The sequence below is a fragment of the Mauremys reevesii genome, linkage group 3 (genome assembly GCF_016161935.1).
Source record: "Mauremys reevesii isolate NIE-2019 linkage group 3, ASM1616193v1, whole genome shotgun sequence".
In the NCBI taxonomy this organism is placed as follows: Eukaryota; Metazoa; Chordata; order Testudines; family Geoemydidae; genus Mauremys; species Mauremys reevesii.
Window position 1 is genome coordinate 98,155,252 of NC_052625.1, and position 14,768 is coordinate 98,170,019.

Sequence of the window (14,768 nt, forward strand, 5' to 3'; positions counted from 1 at the left end):
TACGCCATTTGTTTTAGATCTATTCTGCACAGAGTCAGATAACATGTTACCTAAAATGCTCTTGCTGTTGCTACTGCTATTTACTAGCAACAGTGAGAAATTTTTCCCAAAAATCACTCCATGAGATAAAGTAATTAAGGCCCCACCTTAGCAAATCACTTAAATACATTATTGATTTAAAGTATATGCCTAAATGCTTTGCTGAACAGAGATGTGCATAAAGTTAAGCATGTGCTGAAGTGCTTTGCTAAATGGAGGCATAAGAGTCTATTAATTCAGAGTTTAGAGGAAAGCCTTCTCTTAGTGGACCAAAGACTGCATTACCTAAAGCTAAAAAGAGCCCAGTTGTATAGAAATTTATTTTTTGCACCCCCTATTGAGTAGCTACAGAAGAAGATTGAGATTTGAAGAAACTGTCCTAACTACACTGCCTCACGCTCTGGCAGAGAAAGTGGATCAAACAAACAATGGAAGAGAAAAGAATTTTAAACAGACAAGTGTATAGCAAATGATATGAAGTGCAAATACAGGCTGTGAATGCCTGAGAGCAACACTAAGCTGAACTGAATGCAGAAATAATAGTCAGCAACAAAGGTAGTTCTTCCACCTTCTACATCTTGCATACAGATTCAAATGTGTTTGCCACATCCTCCTTCCATTGTGATAATATGAATCAGACCTACCATGTGGAAAGGTTACTGGATATAGCAATAGAAGTCACTAAAATGAACACATTAAAAATGTTAAACCCTTAAAAAGCTTTTGATTTATTTGAGGAAAGCACGTAACAGTGAACTGGGCTTATATCTGCTATACATCTTAATGCAATATTGATTCCATTATCAGAGAGTAACTAATGTATCAAGAGTACAAAGTGCTCCCACCTAGTATGAGCTTTCAGACTATCACGTGGGAATGAACAGATCCTGTCCAGATGTACATCAGCAAAACTAGTGATAAAGAAAATCCATCTCTTGCAATATCAGTGCACTTTAAACAGATTACCACCATTGCATGAAACATTTTTAAATGCATACACTCTACTTGGAAAATCTCATTTTCCATACAACTCTACATTTTCATGAACAATTCACCATTTTCTTAATTATTGCTGTTCATTTGACAGCCACGAGACATCAGATCAGAAGTCCTACTCAAACTTTGAGTAGAACATTGTTCTTGCAAACAAAAATTAAATTCAAATGCCAACCAATCACTGCCCAATGATACAAAGGCCTGAAATGGCGCCAGATATTACAACCATTATTAAAACTTTGATTTTCAATGTTTTGAAAATTTAAAAAATTTAAAAAACAAAACAAAAAAAAACATTTTATCCAAAATGATTTTATGCAACTAATTTTGCTGCTGTTCAGGAAAACAACAACAGCAACAAAAATACGTCCCCAATTGGTGAGTCTTTGTTTCCAAGGACAGTAGTATTAGGAGAGGTTAAAAAATGACCTGTGCAAGATGAATATCCCGTGATAAGTGAACGGTAAATCCATAGTATATAAAAAAAGATATAAAACTCAAGTTAATGAAATACCGACAAATCAAGCAATTTCTACCTGTTGTAAGGGTCCATGGACTAGAACCTGGGTCTGCAGACATTCCCACAGTGCCACTGGGTGGCCATGCAGACCCACAACCAGGGAGCACTTTGAAGAGTAGGTACCACAAGAAGTACAACCTAAAGGACTCAGAATGATATTATCCTGAGTCCTCTGATTGGCCAAGCACCCTATTTAACCCTGGAGGGTGCCCTAGGAAATTATCTGGGCAACCACACAGACTTTGGGTCTTCTGATCTCCAGTTTCAGATCCCAGCCTGAATCTGATCCTGACTCCGGCCTGGTTCTTCCTCTGATCTCCGACTCTAGCCTGACTCCGATCCTGACTCTTGCTTACCAAACCCGGCTCTAGTGCAGGGGTTCTCAAATTGTGGGTCGGGACCCCAAAGTGGGTCACAACCCCATTTTAATGGGGTCCCCAAGGCTGGTGTTGGCCCTGGCCCCCAGCAAGTCTGAAGCCCAAGCCCCACTGCCCAGGGCTGAAGCCCAAGCCCCCACCTCTCTCCCTCCCGGGCCCAGGACTAAGGTTACATTCCCTCCAACAAGGGCAGAAGCCCTTGGGCTTCAGCTTTGGTCCCCCTCACCTGAGGTGGTGGATCTTGGTCTTCAGTTCCCCCTTCTGGGGTCGTGTAGTAATTTTGGTTGTCAGAAAGGGGTCATGATGCACTGAAGTTTGAAAACCGCTTCTCTAATGATTTCTCCAACTCCTGTTCATTGTCTACAGTCCCTCATATGCAGATTCCAGTCGAGCTGTGACTGCTAGGCCAGACCACCTGTGCCCCAGTCCCTTACATCTGTTTGGTTTTAAATCTCCACTGCTACTTAAATTATAGAGAAAAACTATAACAAACAGATACTTTACACAATTAATGTATCTTCTGTTACATCCAATGTTGATCTTAATGGGGTTTAATTCGTCACAGTTATTATGACTATTCAGCTTCAATATGTTTTTAAAAGTTTTCTTCTACTCATATGTTTGCATTATTTTTATAAGGCTCATTATCATCATCTTACACAAGACTACCTTCTTTTTCTCTACCGTGGTGAATGTAGTTTGGTTACAGCATAGTGAATGACAAACCATCTGTAACTATGTTTCAGACCCTTACATACCACACCAATTCTTTTGATTTGGTAGGGTAAATTGATAAATTCAATATTGTAAACATCTTTTGAGAGAAGAATTTGTCCTCTGTGTGCAGTTTATACCAATGTTTGGGTATAAAACATGCATATACATGAATTTCTCCAGCATTACGATCAGAAATGGAAGAAACTTTTCCTGACGATAATACCCCAAAGAGTTCACTGCAAGTCTTGTACTCTATCCTGTATAAAGTCTCTCTAATAGCAAGCTACTACTTATGGAGGATTTTAATGTTAATGTGTTAGATGAATAACCTGATTCAATTCTAGCAAAGTCCACCTCCACTCAGCTATAAAAAGTCATAATGTCCTAGCCAATCCATCAGTAGATAAAAGGACTTTCTTCCACTGCTACCTGTGAATCCAAGGGCAGACAAGGTTTCAGAGAATCCCTGGATGGGTACTTCCTTGACAAAGAGTGAGCACAACTCCTCAAAGGGAGCAGACACATAACACTGACATTTATGTGTACACTTGATATCTGTTAGCCATGGTGTTACGTAGTGACAAAATAGGCTAGATAGTAAGTCACTCAGTTTCCCAACGTAGTCATAGTAAAAATAAACTGCATCTATGATTGCTAGGGATTCCAAGATGTGAAAAGTTAGAAAAGCAGGGCAGTTTGTTTTCAGTCATCACAAGCATATTTGTAAAAATAACTAAACTGTAAGAACTTCAGTGTCACCTTTGATATCTATAGTAAGGATTAAAAAAATATACATATCTTCCCTTACACAAGATGTTTATATTTTAGAACTCAGCAGGAACCAGAGAAATAGGCAGCAGTAACTGAAATGTTTTCACAAAATACAAGCCTCACCTCTCTGTACGATGTATATGTGCATGCTAATATTACAAGGCACGTGAACTTGTTTGGAGTACGTAGCTGCAAACTTGTTTTTTAGGGTTATACATTGCTCATGAAAACGGACCAAATGAGCATGTTTATAATGCCATCTTATGAAGATGTTGAATGGAAAAGGACAAAGTGGTTCTAGGGGGAAAACGTCTAATATTGATTATTTCTCCTATGTTTCGAATGAAGTAAGAATATAGCTGTGTCTGTTTAACAAACTTACAATTACCATAGCACCTTATTTTACAAAAACATCTTTATGTTTGCTTAACCAGAATCATCAATCTATACCAACATAACTCTGGGAATAATAAAAAGAATCTTTAATTTTAATTTTGAGATTATAAATAAACAAAAGACTATTGAAAAACGAATTTACTTTCATTATTTAAGTTCTGCATTTATTTTGCCTTTCACTCAGTTTAGATCATTATAAAGAGATTTTCTGGTTCTCCTGCTCTCAAACTGTGCTGTTATTGTTTGGCTTCACAACACAGTGGAGGAGTATTTAAATACCAATTATACTATAAAAAAGTTGAAACTGTTCCATCAGATTCCATGTTTGACTTTCATATAAAATTTAGTCCGTTTACATGTAAACAATTTTCTATTTCTAAATGTCAGCAGCACAATCTCAACCTGGAATCTAAAACTCAAGCTGAATTCTTTCTAATTTCTGATATCTTCACTACTAAAATTCTGTAATTTAACTAATCATTCTGCTGAGAGATTTGAGCTATAATAGGATCCAGTCCTCTTCCAAAGCTATATTGGTCCTGAACTGCTAATAAGTAGTAAAAATGTATTTTAGGCCCTGTCCTGCAATAAAAACTGTGCAGATGGAAATCCACAGATCCTCTTTGGTGTTAATAGGGCTCTGTCCATTCATGTGACTCTCAATGCAGGCTAGGGATGTAGTTAGCAAAGTGAACAGAGCAGACACAGAGTAAGAAGCTGCCATTTTTACACTATGACTTTTGAAGATGTATTAAACAATATTCTTAACTTCAGTCTGGAACACACTAGTAACATAGTTTGTCAGTACAATTTTATCCTTCAATATTAACTTATTGATTGCGGCAACAATACAGCTACTGTTTATACACCTTATTATACAGTCAGAGTTTAAGGCCAGAAGGAACCATCTGATCATCTACTCTGATCTCCAGTATATCACAAGCCACCAACACCACCAAGCACCCGCACATTAAATCCAACAATTGGCAGGAACTGGTCATGAGAAAGTAGTAATAATAAAATGGAGGGGTGGGGGGGAAACCTTACCCACAAATCCTTCTTCTCCAACCAGCTTCAGGGCAATCTTGTCTGCCAAAACTGAAGAGTTTCCATGTGCAATATTAGCAAACGGTCCAGCATGCACAAATACTGGAGTTCCCTGGAAGATACAAAAAGAGAATTTACAACCCAGGTAATACAACAGCCAGAGAAGGGAACCGACTCCATAGGTGTATACTTTTTTGATGTATACAATTTTGAAAAAACTGCCTAGGGAGCACAGGGACTAGAAACCATATAATAGTTAAGAGATAACATGGACATTGTTGACAGATAATTTTTTGGGGGATTGTGTTCAGTGAAATCTCAGGGGCATATAGTCCCATTCATGTGAAAGTCTAGATGTTAAGAAGCAACAAACGATCACTTTTGTTTTAGGTCTTCATTCCTAACAGAACACTAAATGACAGTAGTTCAAACTGCAGGACTACACACACAACAGGATACTGTATTATATTAGTATTATTGTAGTGCCTAGGAGCCCAAGGTACTGTACAAAACACAGAATAAAAGATGGTCCCAGACCCAGTCTAAGGCCTGGTCTACACTAAAAAGTTAGGTTGAAGGAAGCCGGCTTAAGTTGACCTGTTAATGTACGTGTCTATACTACCAGGTCCCTTATACCAACCTAAATCGCTTCTAAGGTCGACTTCCGTAATCCATCTCTGCGAGAGGCGTAGTGCTTAATTTGATTTTCATGGATCGACTGTGAGGTAGTGCAGACACAGCCTTATGTAATTCGACTTAATTGGCTTCCAAGTGGTATCCCACAATGCTCATCTGTGATCGCTCTGGGGATCATTTTCAACTCTGCAGCACTGCAGCCAGGTACACAGGAAACAGCCCCTCCCCTGCTAAAACCCTGGGAACTTTTGATTTCCCATTTCCTGTTTGATCAGCATTGGGAGTGTGCTAGCTTGAGCACAGCTGATCATGGAGCCTACACACCCCAAACACACTCCAGCCTGGTCTTCACAGGAGTTGGTGGATCTCATCACTGTGTGGGGAGAAGAGTCTGTGCAGGCAGAGCTCCAATCCAGCAGAAGAAACGCTGACATCTATGCAAAGATCGCTCGGGGAATGGGGGAGAAGGGCTACACGAGGGACACATGGCAGTGCTGTGTGAAAATAAAAGAACTTCGCCAAGAGTAGCAGAAGGCAAGGGAGACGAACAGTCGTTCTGGTGCTGAACCCCACATATGCGTTCTACAACAAGCTGCATGCGATTCTTGGGGGTGACCCTCCAGCACCCCCACAAGCAACGTGGACACCTCACAGGTGTGTGAGTCTAGAGACAGCAAGGAGGATGATATGGTGGATGAGGAGGAGGAGGAGGAGACAGGCAAACAGTGGATCCATTCTCCCCAAGAGCCAGGAAATATTTTTAACCCTGGAGCCCTGTGGGTCGCAGGACATCACGGTAGCTGACTGTGATGCTGTGGAAGACACCTCTGGTGAGTATACAGTTACAATCGAAGTCCAGTTAAACTTTAGCGGGGGCACACATTCGGTGGTATTGCATGTTTATTGTGAAGAAAAAGCAAGGTGCTGTGGCTTACAAGAGGGCGCTCCAGCTACGCATAGGGTGGCCCCTGGAAAAGACTGTTTATGCGGACTGCGATAGCCCTGGAATCCTCCATGGACATCTCTAGGAAACTTTCATGGAGGTACTCTGCAATCCTTTGCAGAAGGTTTTTGGGCAAGGCAGTCTTACTTCTTCCACTATGGTAGGACACTTTCCCACACAACTCCTGAATTAATTCTGCTGGAATCATTGCAGTACACAGCATAGCAGCATAAGGACCGGGTCTATACCCAGACACTTGCAGCATTTCCTTCCTTTCCACCTCTGTTACTCTCAGGAGATTGATATCAAAATAGGGTCAACTACAAGAAAAAAAGGCATGTAGACCCACCCCACTCCATATATTCCGGATCACCAAACCACGTTGCCGCTAATGTGCCTTTACTGTGCTTGGCATGGGTGGTCAAGTAGTTTAAAGTGGCTGATAGGAGACTGGGGCCCCACATGAGAGATTCCGCAATTTGGGAGTGAAAACGTTCCCCCTCGTTCCATTCGTAAACAGCTTCCCGTGGTGCTATGGGGAAGGGCCATTGTTGGACTAGCTACCTCTGCTCCCGACGTGAGCCTCCCATAAACTTCATTAAAAGTGCGGTCAACCATGACCCAGGGGGGTGGGGAGGGGGTGGCTACTCACCATGGCTGGAGCAGCAAAACGGCACAGTGAACAGTTACGGATTCTGATTATGTTATGGCTTGCACCTAGTGTAATAAGGTTTTTTTTTTTTTAAATTAAAACCATCTTGCTATGGAAACATTTCATTCATGTACAATGGCTCCTTTATTTTTTTCTCCCATGATTGACTGGAAATGTGTCCTTCGGCATGTCATCAACACTTCAAAGCAGACTTTCGGTGATTAGAAGGAGGAGAAAGAGAACGTGGGAGGACAAGTTCACCGAGATAATTAATGCCTCTGGGACAGCTGACACAGAGCTGAGACCACGGAGGATTTTACTGTCCGAGAAGTTAAACATGGAGAGCAGGAAAGCTTCCAATGAGCAAGAGCGTGCAGCACAGGATGAGATGCTTTAGATTATGAATGACCAAGCAAACCCATGGAGGTTTCTGGTTGAACTGCAGGAACAGAAGCAGGAGGGTAGAGTCCCCTCTGCAGATCCTGGTGGACCGTCAGCCAGCATCGCCTGGCGCAGAATCACTCTCCCTCAAGCATTCCATGAGGCGTGGGCAAAAAGTCCATTATCCCTTTCACTTAACTCAGAGGGAGGGTACAAGGAACAGAAGCTGCCTATTCACAGACCTTTGATGGTCTGGAATGTGGTGTTATGTTACACAGCTGAAAATGTTTCTCCTGTTCCAACTTGACAACCCCTTTCTCCCAAAGTTACCTTTTTTTTCCTGTTCTCCCTCTTTACTTATGTTTGTTAAATAAAGTAAATGTTCTTTATTGAATAGAAGCAGTGGGCTTGGGTTGGGGGTTGGCTTTACAGGGACAAGGATACAAGCCAGGTGAAGGTTTGGGAAAGCACAATGCAGATAAGCAGCTCACATTACTGAGATTCATTACTAAAACAGCTTTTCAAAGCCTCACGGATACGCAGCCCCCCTTGCTGTGCTCTTCTTATTGCCCTGGTGTCTAGCTGCTCAAAAATGGCTGCCATGCGATCTGCCTCAACTGCCCACCCCTGCGGAAAATTTTCCCCCTTCCTTTCCACAGATATTATGGAGCACACAGCAGGCAGCTAAAACCATGGGGATGTTCTCTTCACTAAGGTCCAACCCTGTTAGTAAACTCCAGAGCCCTTTTAAATGACCAAAGGCACATTCAACCACCATTCTGCACTTGCTGAGCCTATAGTTGAACTGTTCCTTACTGCTGTGCAGACAGCCGGTGTATGGCTTCATGAGCCATGGGAGTAAGGGGTAGTCTGGGTTCCACAGGGTAACTATAGGCATCTCAACGTTGTCAATGTTCATTTTGTGGTCTAGAAAGAAATTCCCAGACTGCAGTTTTTTGAACAGAATCGAGTTCCTAAAGATGCACGCGTCATTAACCTTTCCCGACCATCCCACGTTGATGTCAGTGCAATGCCCCCTATGATCCACCAGTGCTCGCCACACCATTGAAAAGTATCGTTTGGTTTATGTACTCTTTGGCAAGGTGGTCTGGTGCCAAGACGACGGGGATATGTGTGCCATCTATTGCCCCACCACAATTAGGGAACCTCATCGCAGCAAAACCATCCACTATGTCCTGCACGTTTCCCAGACTCACTACCCTTCGTAGCAGAAGTCGATTAATTGCCCTGCACAGCAGCTCCCATGGTTGATTCACCTACTCCAAATTGATTCCCCACTGACCGGTAACTGTCTGGTGCTGCAAGTTTCCAAACAGCCATCGCCACTCACTTCTTCACTGTCAGAGAAGCTCTCATTTTTGTGTTGCTGAACTGCAGGGCAGGGGAAAGCTCTGCACAAAGTTCCTGGAAGGTGGCCTTCTGCATTTGAAAGTTCTGCAGCCACCGCTCGTCACCCCATACCTGCAAAACGATGCGGTCCCGCCAGTCAATGCTTGTTTCACAGGACCAGAAACAGCACTCAGAGTGCAGCTGCTCTGTGACTGCCAGCAGCAACTGTGAATTGTTTTTTTCAATGGCTCGAAGCAGGGCTGCTTTCAGAACATCGCTATGTTCCGTGTGGCAGATCCTACTTTGGCTCTGGAAACACTGAAGGAGAAGGTGCGAGGTGTTTGAGACGCTCACAGCAAGAGTGCACAACCGAGCAGCCTCCATGCTTCTGGGATTATGGTGTAGGTGTGAAAACCACTGGGTTGTTTGCCATTGATATAAGGGAGGGAGCACAGTGCATCCGAAGCTGCCTGCAGGGTTGCCCTGGCAGCCGCTGCACCCTCCTCCACCAGTGCTTTGAACTCCTTCCTGTCATGCTCCTGGAGGGAGTCCTCAAACTTGGGCAGTAAGCCCCACACACTGAACTCATACTGGCCCGGGAAAGCCTGGTGGTTTGTCCACGCGTCACTGGAAGCTCGAGGATGAATAAATTTTTCTTCCAAATAAGGCCAGTCTCCTTTAATCTTTATTTTTCAGGGTAGGGGCTGGTTGGCCCTGCCGTTCCCTGTGGTTGACCGAGTCGACCACCAGGAAGTTAGGAGCAGAGTGGTTGTATAAGTATTCATGCCCCTTGGTGGGTACAAAATACTTGCGTTCTGCTCTCTTAGAGATGGGGACCAATGAGGCCAGGGTTTGCCACAGGGCATTTGAAATTTTCGCCACCCCTTCGTGGAGAGGCAAGGCCACCCTGCCCAGAGTCCGAGGGCTCCTCCATCTCCTCTGCCTGGAGGTGGAGACTTGATGCCACCCTTTTAAAGAGTTCTTGGTGGGCCCTAAAGTCCCCCTGCGGGATGGAGGGGCCGTAATCCACCTGGTCGGTCTCCGGGCACAGTGCCGAGGATGTACGTCCCACCGACTCCTTACTGGGAGGTCTGGAGAGGGAGGCTGATGGTCCACCTGAGGCTTTGGCCACCGAGCAAGCCCCCATTGGGGGCCACAGTGCCCACTGGTACCACTGGGCCTACCACGGGGCCCGGTGCCACTGCATCTGTTGTGGCACCGGCGGAGCTGGGTGTTCGGCCTGGCTGGCCCATCGATGGACAACTATGAAGGGAGGCTGGGCTAACAACGGTGCCATGCAAACGCCTGTTCTCACTTTCAGGTGACACTGAAAACAAGAAGACAGCAGCATTATCTCCTGCAAATGTAAACAAATTTGTCTGAGCAATTGGATGAACAAGAAGTAGGACTCAGTGGACTTGAAGGCTCTAAAGTTTTACATTGTTTGATTTTTGAATGCAGTTATTTTTATACATAATTCTATATTTGTAAGTTCAACTTTCATGATAAAGAGATTGCACTAAAGTACTTGTATTAGGCACACTGAAAAAATACTAAATCTTGTTTTTACAGTGCAAATGTTTGTAATAAAAAATAAATATAAAGTGAGCACTGTACACTTTGTATTCTGTGTTGTAACTGAAATCAGTATATTTTAAAATGTAGACAAAAATCCAAAAATATTTAATAAATTCAATTGAAATGCTATTGTTTAACAGTGTGATTTAAACAGCAATTAATCATTATTAATTTTTTTAACCACATTATTAATCGTGTTTTTTTAATCGCTTTACAGACCTACTCTTAATCCTTTAAATAATTTTTCTGTTTTAATGACACTATTTTTAGTCCTCACCATTACAGAATGCCAACCACAATCATCTAATCTTATATTTTATCTGTGAGTGATTTGCACACACACACAATCACTTTCCTTCAAGCAAACAAAACAGTACTTTAGACTCCTACATATAAAATTTCAGGATTCGTCTGTGAAAACACAATTTGTCTTTGTTGGAAAATGTGTGTGTACATCCATGTGAGCGCACATGTGTGAGAATGGGGATATTATCGAAAAGATAGACAATTCCCATGAACCATCTTATGGCTACTCTGCTGTACATGTTTTAAAGATGAAACAGTGGAACAAGACCAGAAAGAAAGAGCAACAAACATTATGTCTTAGAACAAAAAGAATGATATAGATTAACATTACTATACTCCCTCTCTTTTGAGTCAGTGTTCCTTTATGTCCTCTAGGGACCATAGCAGTGAAACACCAGCAGAGTTTTACAAATGTATGCAAAAACTCAACTTGAACTAGGGAAACCTTCAAATTGCAAGTGAGCTTCTAAACATCTGATCCTCCCCTCTAGTCAAAGTTTGTTATTGTTGCAGCAGATCCTAAGGGCCCTAATCATGCAATATGCACATTACAAAACACACAGCAAAAAGATGGCCCCCGCTCCAAACAGCTTAAAACCTAAGTAAAACAAACAACAAACCATTTCCTCCTATGCTGTTTTTAATAAGGCTTTTAATAGCTTCTACAAATCTAGCCTGTTTGTTTCTATAATCCAAATTTTTTCTCATATTAAATGAATTACCTGTGTAACTACCACAGCAGTAAAATTAACATATCAAAATCTATTGTGGATTCTAGTCCACTGAATTTATTTTTACCTTGGGCTTTATTGTTCAGCAGATTTACATACTGTACTGTGAGCAATCTGTTTTAAAAAATGATAACTAAAGCTAGCTGAAAAAGAGTTGCATAGTGTCTGCTTCTAAAGCATTTTTTTTTAAATTATCATGTGTCCTGAAGTGCCTGATTCAAGTGACCTTAAGCAGCAAAAGCCCCAAAGGCTTGTTTAATTAGAAACAATCACATCTGAGGCACTTTAATCTGACAGACTTTTAGCTACATATAGGGCCTGATCCTGCAGCTTTTAATCAGAAAAGGCTCCTAGTGAAACAAAGACACCAAAAATAGCTCAATGGAGTTCCAAAATCCAGAAAATAGAAGGGAGTTAATTAAATGTTTCATTCTCTCATTAGCTCTTGGAGGCAACAAAACTCCTGGAGTGAAAAAGCACGGGCTGATTACCCATGGGAATGAACCCCAAACAGACCTTTGGTGCCTCAGGCACACTCTTGAATGAATGGATTAAAAATCTTCTCAGAATGACGTTCATAGCTATAAAAGCAACCCCCCTACCCCACCTCCCGCCTCACACACACAGAAAGACCCACATCAGACATCTCCAAAGCCTCCTTAAAAATTTATGGAAACTCTCACAATGCCTCAGAATGTACAGCTGCCACTTATTTTGCGACCCATTCCTAATAAACTATATATACAAACTATCAACAGCATTGTGTATACATTTAATAAGGGAAATTCTTGGTTTTCAAAAGATTGCAGGAAGAAAATCATGCATGAAGCAAAATATGCAAGATTATCAATAGCAGACAAGATGTTTACGTATTTATCACCCCTTGCTATGATTGGTACTTTAACTATAACATGAGTTATAGGGCAACCATATTACCACTCCACAGAGTTGTTAGATACTGTCATTTCTCTGCTACACATGGTATAAATAAATGTCAAATGTTATAGGAGCAGTTCACCGGAGTATCCTTCATGACAGACATGGATATAACACTATGAAAACATTATGTACAGCTAAAACAAGCATAATAGTCACATCAGATGTAAAAGTAGCTGAAGTACGACATTTATTATATGCAGAGCTGGTATCATGACCTATTAAGGTTGCCCAATACTTCCTATTATTAGCTCCTGTTTTCAGTTGCTTACAGTTTTGCCAAACATTAACAACTCTTCAGGTTGAAATTTCCATGACAGGTGACTGCCTTAGGCTGATTTTATTTTATTTTAAAAGTTTCAGCAAAAATGGTTCAGTCATCTCTGAGAATGGAATTAGGAGAAATATTTTGCTCATGTTAGGAAGGTGCTTTTTGTTGTCCCCAGGAAAAAATACAAATTTGGAAGAGCTGAAAATCTTTGAAAAATCTCAGTTGGCAAATGTTTAGCAGACTTGTAAAAGTTCTGCAGCTACATTCTTCGAAGATTCTAACTGCACTGAGCATACTCCAGCCTAGAACCACAGGGGCTGAGCAAGATTTTCTCTACAATTGCTACTACCAGATGCTGCAGGCTGCTGAAGGGCTGGGCACAGGAACTGACAGCAAGGAGAATGTCTATCCTGTGCTCTTCCAACAGTCCCCCTGCTGACACCCAAGCAGCAAGAGAGGAGGATGCAGCTTGAGTGGAAGGCCAGGATTACTGGGAGCTAGGAGGAGTTGAGAAGGGATGAGAAAGAGACTAGGAGTCAGTGGGGAGTGGAGTGGTGGAGACTAAAATTGAATGAGGAGCTCTGGGAAAGGATGTGGAACCTAGATGTGAATTCTGGAACAAGGAGCCAGAGGTGGGATGAGAAACAGGACTGGAGGGGGGACAATCTAAAAAGGTTCACGCTTCAGGGAGACAGGTCAGAAAGGTTTATAATCACTGGAGCACACTCTCCACCAGAATATTAAACCCCAGATTCCAGAGACTCAGCATTCCTTTGCTGCCAGCAAATATCTATAGAATCTATGATGCAAAGCATTAAGTCTCATCCCCTTTAGCTGCTGGTCCACATAAATGATGACAACCTACTATTTCTAACAGTTACTGCATCAGCTCAAGTGACAGAGGTCTGTGATGTGGATCTAAATTCCGGCCCTAATGATGATCCATGTAGTGGGCAGTATAATTTCACATGATGGAATTTCTATTTTTTCAGCTAACTTTAAAAAAAAACAAAAAAAACAAAACTAGGAACATACTAGGGCTGTCGATTAATCACAGTTAACTCATGCGATTAACTCAAAAAAATTAATCACAATTAATTGCAATTTTAATTGCACTGTTAAACAATAGAATATAAACTGAAATTTATTAAATTTTTCGGTTTTTCTACATTTTATCGTATATTGTATTCTGTGTTGTAATTGAAATCAAAGTGTATATTATGTTTGATTACAAATGTTTGCACTGTAAAAATAATAAACAAAAGAAATAGTATTTTTCAATTCACCTCATACAAGTACTGTAGAGTGTAATCTCTTTGTTGTGAAAATACAACTTACAAATGTAGGGTTTTTTTGTTACATAACTGCACGCAAAAACAAAACAAAGTCCACTCAGTCCTACTTCTTGTTCAGCCAATCGCTAAGACAAACAAGTTTGTTTACATTCACAGGAGATACTGCTGACCTCTTCTAATTTACAAAGTCACCAGAAAGTAAGAACAGGCATTTGCATGGCACTTCTGTAGCCAGCATTGCTCTGTTTTACCCGCATTCTGCCATATATTTCATGTTATAGCAGTCTCAGATGATGACCCAGCACGTTTGTTTTAAGAACACGGTCACTGCAGATTTGGTAAAACACAAAGAAAGTATCAACATGAGATTTCAAAAGATAGATACAACACTCGACCCAAGGTTTAAGAATCCCAAGTGCCTTCCAAAATCCGAGAGGGATGAGGTGTGGAGCATGCTTTCAGAAGTCTTAAAAGAGCAACACTCTAATGTGGAAATTACAGAATCTGAACCACCAAAAAAGAAAATCAACCTGTGCTGGTGGCATCTGACTCAGATAATAAAAATGAACATGTGTTGGTCCACACTGCTTTGGAATCTTATTGAGCAGAACCCATCATCAGCATGGATACATGCCTTCTGGAAGGGAAATCCCTAGGCACTGTGGGCAGGGAAATGATGCTAGAACTCACTATTCACAATGGTCTTTGATCATGGTTATTGATGGGGTAGTAACATAAAAATCCCTCAATGCAAGATGGCAAGGGGGTTATAAGAATACCCGATTCTGGTATGTACAGTCTAGTTTGCCAAAGGATGTCACAGAAG

General features: G+C 41.6%; 1 protein-coding gene across 7 annotated transcripts in view; it reads right to left on the reverse strand.

Moving 5' to 3' along the window:
- The window catches only part of MTHFD1L (methylenetetrahydrofolate dehydrogenase (NADP+ dependent) 1 like), a 234,081-nt gene that overhangs the window by 126,091 nt on the left and 93,222 nt on the right, over positions 1–14,768 (reverse strand). For all 7 annotated transcript variants that reach the window (XR_005596097.1, XR_005596096.1, XM_039529908.1 and 4 more), the window contains exon 20: positions 4,864–4,975. Coding sequence is in view for 5 of the 7 variants with exons in the window: in XM_039529908.1 (XP_039385842.1) it covers positions 4,864–4,975 (112 nt within the window). In the remaining 2 variants the exon portion in view is untranslated. The remainder of the gene's footprint in view (positions 1–4,863; positions 4,976–14,768) is intronic.